Genomic DNA, 8,000 nt, shown 5'->3' with positions numbered 1-8,000 from the left:
TACAGTTGTTTTTTGTTTTTGTTTTTGTTTTTTTTTTGAGACAGAGTCTCACTCTGTTGCCCAGACTGGAGTACAGTGGTGTGATCTTGGCTCACTGCAACCTCCTCCTTCCAGGTTCAAGTGATTCCCCTGCCTCAGCCTCCCAAGTAGCTGGGACTACAGGCACGTGCCACCATTCCTGGCTAATTTTTGTATTTTTGGTAGAGATGGAGTTTCACCATATTAGCCAGGCTAGTCTTGAACTCCTTACCTCAGGTGATCCACCCATCTGAGCCTCCCAAAGTGCTGGGATTACAGGAGTGAGCCACCACACCCAGCCAATTGTTTTAAAGGTTGATTTCCGTTCTTATTTTCTGAAACATTTAGAAATTTAATTTTCTGTAAGTTTACAAATAATAAGGCTAATACTATATTTAAATAGAGTGTTCTCTATTTCAAATAGACTTAATAGCACAACTGTTTAAAATGATGTAGGGAAATGAAAATATACTTCCTACTTGTAGGAAACTGTACACTGTGAGTGCTTTTTCTCATATGGAGTATCCGTGAGGATGGAGGGATGCTGAGGGGCTGAGGACGTGGCTCACACGTGTGGGTCCTTCTGACTTGGGAGAGGTAAAGCATTTCAAAGGATATGATTCAGGCCCCTAGGATAATGTAGTGGAGAGGCACCAGTATTTGAATATCTAGACCAGGGGTCAGCAAACGTTTTCTGTAAAGAGCCAGATAATAAATATTTCAGCCTTTCCAGGTCATATGTGGTCTCACCACCACCATTATTGAGCAAAGCCAGGCAAGGAGGGACTTCTGGACACAGGTGGAGAATCAATTTGTTTTGTCCTGTTTGTTTCTCAGGGGACCATCGGGATGCCTCTCAACACAACCATAACAAAATAGAGGTAAGACCTTAAAGCTGAAGACTTGTTTGGGATGCTGGGGATGTATGTCAAGGTCGCAGCAGGGCCACGCTTCCTTTGAAGGTCTAGGGAAGACTCTTGTTGTTCCTCCCTGCACCTGGTGGTTACCCCAGTCCTTGGTGTTCCTCGACTTAGAGACTTGAAACACAACTCTGTGTCTCTACCTCTGTTGTCACATGGTATCCCCCTGTGTGTCTGTGTGTCTCTGTATTCACATTTCTCCTTTTTTTTTTTTTTTTTTGACACAGATTCTCACTCTGTCGCCCAGGCTGGAGTGCAGTGATGCGATCTTGGCTCACAGCAACCTCCACCTATTGAGTTAAAGTGATTCTCCTGCCTCAGCCTCCTGAGTAGCTGGGATTACAGGCGTGCATCACCACGCCCAGCTAATTTTTGTATTTTAGCGACAAGGTTTCACCATGTTGGTCAGGCTGGTCTCGATCTCCTGACCTCATGATCCACCCACCTCAGCCTCCCAAAGTGCTGGGATTCCAGGCATGAGCCACCATGCCTGGCCAGCACATTTTCTCTTCTTATAAGGATACCAGTCATTGGATTAGGACCCACCCTAATCAAGTATGACCTCATTTGATCTTGATTACATCTGTGAAGATCCTATTTCTAAATAAGGTCACATTCATAGGTACCAGAAGGTTAGAACTTCAACATCTTTTGGGGGAACACAGTTTAATCTACCGCAAAGTACCTTTTGACTGGGCATGGTGGTTCATGCCTGTAATCCCAGCACTTTGGGAAGCTAAGGTAGGCAGATCAGTTGAGTCAAGGAGTTTGAGACCAGTGAAAACCCATATCTACAAAGAAGTACAAAAGTTAGCCAGGTATGGTGATGCATGCCTGTAGGCCCACCTACTCAGAAGGATTGCTTGAACCCAGGAGGCGGAGGTTGCAGAGAGCTGAGATCGAGCCACTGCACTCCAGCCTGGATGACAGAGTGAGACCCTGTTTCAAAAAAAAAAGTGTCTTTATTTAAGATAGCTGTGAGCCTCTTGACATTTAAGAATATGCTAAAATCTGAAGGTGGTTTTTGCATTTCAAAGGATACAAAGAAATGAGTGAGTGGATTGCCTGACTTTGAAGAAAAATTCATGTGATTTGTTAAGTCAAAAATATGTTATAAAAGCATATTTTGCTTTTCTCTATTTCTTTCAGCAAGTTGATTTTAGCTGGAACACATATGCTGATGGGAAGTTTGCATTTTATGACCACTATCTTATTGAGCAAATCCAATCAGGGAAGGAGCCGGAAGTGCGACAGTTCTTCTTCTTGCTCGCAGTTTGCCACACGGTCATGGTGGATAGGATTGATGGTGAGTGTTTCTCTGGTGTCTCAGGCATTGGAGATCAGGTTTTTCATTTGCAGGTAACTTGTACTTATGACTCAAATGCATGTCAAGTAGTACACATATCTGTCTCATATTCGAATGCAGTGAATATTTTTCGGCACCTACCACTAGATGGTTTATGAAACAGCAAAGTAGGAAACAAGATTCTTGTCCCTGAAAATTTACATCTTATTCATAGTTATAGCTCCACGTGTGTTTTTTTCACTTTATAAATGAAATCTGATTGAGAAATGGTTGATACTTGAATTATGATAGAAGAATCTAACTTTTCTCCACACATTATTACTGAGCATTTGCTTAGAGTGAAAAGTCAAGCCTTATCTATATAAGAAATGGACTTTGAACGTGGCTAATCTTTTCTACCAAATAATTTCAGATATATGCTCTTATTTACTAGATTCTGTTATAGTCTGGGTTTGAAATGACATCAGCCACAGCCTGGATCTCTTTAAGGTACCTTTTCCATGTAAAGGAGCATAATTAATGTGAATTTCATGGGAACAAGCCAGAATGGCTTGTAGGTTCCTTTGCAGAAAACTTAAATGCAGTTTGTGCCAGCTTTGTCACAGCAAGTTTGTCCTGTATCAAGGAAAGCTAGTCATTCTATCACAAATGGACATAATGATAAATTATATAGACATACGTGCACTTTATAGAAAAAGCAAACGTAGTTCTTTTGGTGTTTCTGTAATGAAGCGTAATATGCCTTTGCTTCATTCCCTCATTTCATTCACTTCATCCACTTCACTACATCTCCCACTTTTTACTTCAGTCAGTGCAACATACATTAGTCCCTCTCTGTTGTCAATTTCGATGTTTCATATGTAGCAGGTATGAAGTTTCCAGGGAAGGAATATGCATAAAAACTAAATGTGGGCTGGGCGCAGTGGCTCACACCTATAATCCCAGCACTTTGGGAGGCCAAGGCAGGAGGATCATAAGGTCAGGAGATCGAGACCATCCTGACCAACATGGAGCAAGCCTGCCTCTACTAAAATACACACCAAAAAATTAGCCAGGTATGGTGGCATGTGCCTGTAGTTCCAGCTACTCGGAAGGCTGAGGCAGGGGAATCACTTGAACCTGGGAGGCAGAGGTTGCAGTTAGCCGAGATTGGGCCACTGCACTCCAGCCTGGCAACAGAGCAAGACTCCAACTCAAAAAACAAAAACAAAAACAAAAACAAAACAAAACAAAAAACCCTAAATGTGTAGGCTAACACTTGGTGGCTCACACCTGTAATCCCAGCATTTGGAAGGTCGAGGTGAGTGGATTACTTAAGCTCAGGAGTTCAAGACCAGCCTGAGCAACATGGCAAAACCACATCTCACCAAAAAATATAAAAAATTAGCTGGCATGATGGCACATGCCTGTAGTCCCAGCTACTCAGGTGACTGAGGTGAGGGTTGCTTGAGCCCAGAAGATCGAGGCTGCAGTGAGCCATGGTCCCACCACTACACTCCAGCCTGGGTGCTTGACTGAGACCCTATCTCAAAAACAAAAACAAAAACAAAACAAAACACCTAAATATATAGAAGCTGTACGTGATACCTTTCAGCAAGTTTCAAAGAAACACATTTTCCAAAGATGAATCTCATATTGTAACGAAGCAAGGTTACAGAGTTCAAATTAGGGTGGACACATGGAAGGGTTTATCAGCATTGCGGGCATAGATAGAAAGGGATGATACCAGGTCATGAATCATGGAAGCAGAGGTCCAAGTCTATTTGACTCACCGCGCCAATTTTCCTCATGCAATAAGCATAAAGTGTGATATTACAAAGTCACCTGGTTCCCTTTGGTTTTTACTCATTAGCACAATTATTGTACACTTCTCTGAGTACATGATAGTATTTTAAGGGCTAACTGGCCAACTTAGGCAAACGTTAATTCATCCTGTGGTCCCTATTTTATTTTTCCCCAGTGGGACGTTATGGGAAGAGCCCTGGACCACGTGTTAGAGATGAGTCAGCCCAGTTTGGGTCCCTGTCTGAGAACCACTTTCCTCTGTGTTGTAGTAAGAAGGTTGCATGTTCAAAGTCCCTTCCAGCAGGGGCGGACATGGTGGCTCATGCCTGCAATCCCAGCACTTTGGGAGCCTGAGGCGGGTAGATGAGGAGTTTGACACCTTCCTGGACAACATGGTAAAACCCCATCTCTACTAAAAATACAAAAAATTAGCCGGACGTGGTGGCACACACCTATAGTCCCAGCTACTTGGGAGGCTAAGGCAGGAGAATTGCTTGAACCCAGCAGGTAGAGGTTGCAGTGAGCTGAGATGGCATCACTGCACTCCAGCCTGGGCGACAGTGTGAGACTCGGTCTCAAAAAACAAAAAAAACAAAAAGAAGCCCCTTCCAGCCTAACATTCTGTAGCTCTTTGTCCCACTGTCACTTGAAGCCAAGGATTATACCACCTGGGGAGTCTTTCTTCTTCCACTATAAGATAGGCAATTGCTGTATCCACTGAGAATAGAGACCTGTTAGGTTTCTAGTGCAGGAGCTTAGATAAAAAAATTCATTTTGGCTTTTAACCATAAAGTACCAAGAAAGGATCCCTTGAAAAGGACTGTAAAGATTATATCTCAAAAAAAAAAATTTTTTTTGAGCACTCACTAGAGTGCTGTGGTACGATCTCAGCTCACTGCAACCTCCGCTTCCTGGGTTCAAGCAATTCTCATACCTGAGCCTCCGGAGCACTGATACTATAGGCACCTGCCACCATGCCCAGCTAATTTTTGTATTTTTAGTAGAGACGAAGTTCCACCATGTTGGCCAGGCTGGTCTCAAACTCCTGACCTCAGGTGATCCACCCGGCTTGGCCTCCCAAAGTGCTGAAATTACAGGTGTGAGCCATCGTGCCCAGCCACCAAATTTTTTAGATATGGAAATTCAGACTCAGAAAGCACGAGGGACCTGCCTACGGCCAGCTAGCAGGTTTAAACTCATTCTAGTCCCATTCTCCCTCCGCTCCACTGTGCTGCTATCTCCTTGCTCTCATTTCCTCTTTTATAAGAATATAGACCAGACATGGGGGCTCTTGCCTATAATCCCAGCACTTTGGGAAGCTGAGTTGGGTGAATTGCTTGAGCCCAGGATTTCCAGATCAGCCTGGGTGACATGGTGAAATGCCATCTGTATAAAAAAAATTTAAAAGAAATTAGCCAGGTGTGGTGGCACATACCTGTAGTCCCAGCTACTTGGGAGGTTGAGGTGGGAGGATCACTTGAGCCCGGGCAGTTGAGGCTGCAGTGAGACATGATTATGCCACTGCACTCCAGCCTGGGTGACAGAGTGAGACCCTGTCTCCAGGGAAAAAAATTAGACATAGCAGCAACAAGAGAGGGGAGAAAATCCTTTTATATACGTTGCCATGAACATCTGACTACTTCCACAATTTGTGTGGCCTGAGCATTGAGTACATGTAGGGGCCAAGTATGGAGAAGATATATTAGTTTTCTTTTTTTTGTTTATTTTCGAGATGGAATCTCGCTCTGTCACCCAGGCTGGGGTGCAATGGCTTGAGCTCAGCTCACTGCAACCTCCACCCCTGGTTTCAAGTGACTCTCGAACCTCAGCCTCCCAGTAGCTGGGACTGCAGCCACCTGCCATCATGCTCAGCTCATTTTATGTTTTTGTAGAGATGAGTTTTCACCATATTGGTCAGGCTGGTCTCGAGCTCCTGACCTCAAATGATCTGCCCACCTCGGCCTCCCAAAGTGCTGGGATTACAGGCGTGAGCCACTGTGCCCAGCCTTGAGCTTGGGTTGGAGAATAGTGGCACAATCTTGACTCACTCACTGCAACCTCCGCCTCCAGGGTTCAAGCGATTCCCTGCCTCAGCGTCCCTAGTAGCTGGAACTACAGACGCACACCACTATGCCTGGCTAATTTTGTATTTTTAGTAGGGACAGAGTTTTACTGTGTTGGCCAGGCTGGTCTTGAACTCCTGACCTCAGGTGATCCACCCACCTCTTGCAAAGTGCTGGGATTATAGGCATGAACCACCGCACCTGGCCTTCTTTTTTCTTTAATGATAAAAATATCAAGGTGTTTGCTCTAGATATGATTGTCTTACTTGTGGGAACTTTACTACCTTTGATTATTTTGTTTCTTTTCTCTGCTGGAATTGCGTTTGCTCTCAGTATTACGCCATATGTCACTGTGCCAGCTTACATTGCCGAAGGGAAGGGCTTTGTTCTCACCACTGCTGATTTGTTCCTGGTTAAATAGTTTGCCCTCTGGCATTTGTATATGTTTGTCACATGGCCAGATTTATGAAGTGCTTTTATAGCTTCTGGTGAATGACTTTCTGGGTGAACAAATATAGAGAGACCCTAAAATGTCATCTTTAATTATTAATTAGGAAGTGATTAATACTGACTTAACGAGTGAATCCTCTGAGCTAATTGTAAAGGAAGGAAGATGTGTTTAGCTCTCTCTGCCACCATTACCCCAGAGCACTGATCATTCCAAGTGAGACTGGAGTATAAACAGCTTCCCATGCATCTGTGGCCTTCGTCCTGGTCAAAATATTTTGGAAAACTAAATGCCCTTTCTGTTCAGTCATCTGGCCATGGAAATGCTTTTCCTTCTATTTTGGGACAAAATAACTGGAGTAGAAAAATAGAAGATCTTGGGTAGGCAGAGTATTTTTTAAACATTTTATTGAAGTACAACATGTGTTCAGAGATATATACGTATCATAAGTATATAGCTCAATAAATTTTCACAAACCAATATGCTCTTGTAATGAGCACCCAGATTTTTTAAAAAAGAACATTAACAATTCTCCTAGAATTCCCTTTATATTTCTTTCCAGTGATTACCCCTCCAAGAAAAGTACTTTCCTGACTATGAATAACACAGGTTAGCTTTGTCTGTTTTTTGGTTTATATGAGTGGAATCATGTAGCATACGTACTCTTCTGTGTATCTGGCTGTGAGATTTATTCCTATTCTTACTGGTTTTCTCTTTTTTCTAAAAGAGGCTGCATCTTGCTCTGTCGGCCAGGCTGGAGTGCAGTGGCATGACGATAGCTCACTAGAACCTCACACTCCTGAGCGCAAGTGATCCTCCTGCCTCAGCCTCCTGAATAGCTGGGATTACAGGCACATGCCGCTGAACCTAGCTTATTCTTATTGTTGAAATGTAGTTGTGAATAGAAGACAATTTTCCATTATTTAGCTTTTAAACATTAAACATTGCACTCCAGCCTTGGTGACACAGTAAGACCCTGTCTCAAAAAAAAAATAAAAGAAAGAAAACATACTCTTTTAGAGGGAAGATAAACTGGTAAAACAAGCCAGGTGTGGTGGCACGCACCTGTAGTCCTAACTACTTAAGAGGCTGAGGCAGAAGAATCACTTGGGCCCCAGACATCAGGGCCAGCCTGAACAATAAGGGGAGATGCTTGTCTCAAAAAAAAAAAAAAGGCCGGGCGCAGTGGCTCACGCCTGTAATCCCAGCACTTTGGGAGGCCGAGGCGGGTGGATCACAAGGTCAAGAGATCGAGACCATCGAGTCAACACGGTGAAACCCCGTCTCTACTAAAACTACAAAAAATTAGCTGGGCATGGTGGCGCGGGCCTATAATCCCAGCTATTCAGGAGGCTGAGGCAGGAGAATTGCCTGAACCCAGGAGGCAGAGGTTGTGGTGAGCCGAGATCGCGCCATTGCACTCCAGCCTGGGTAACAAGAGCGAAACTGCGTCTCAAAAA

The 8,000-nt window shown here is 43.8% G+C and overlaps 1 protein-coding gene across 2 annotated transcripts in view; it reads left to right on the top strand.

Moving 5' to 3' along the window:
* ATP8B1 (ATPase phospholipid transporting 8B1) overlaps nt 1–8,000 on the top strand; it is a 152,352-nt gene that overhangs the window by 117,015 nt on the left and 27,337 nt on the right. For both annotated transcript variants that reach the window (XM_017528793.2, XM_017528794.2), the window contains exons 14-15: nt 856–899; nt 2,088–2,244. In XM_017528793.2, the coding sequence (XP_017384282.1) occupies nt 856–899; nt 2,088–2,244 (201 nt within the window). The remainder of the gene's footprint in view (nt 1–855; nt 900–2,087; nt 2,245–8,000) is intronic.

Source organism: Cebus imitator, unplaced genomic scaffold (genome assembly GCF_001604975.1).
Source record: "Cebus imitator isolate Cc_AM_T3 unplaced genomic scaffold, Cebus_imitator-1.0 Scaffold55, whole genome shotgun sequence".
NCBI classification, from domain to species: domain Eukaryota; kingdom Metazoa; phylum Chordata; class Mammalia; order Primates; family Cebidae; genus Cebus; species Cebus imitator.
This window is presented reverse-complemented; position numbering and strand designations above follow the sequence as displayed.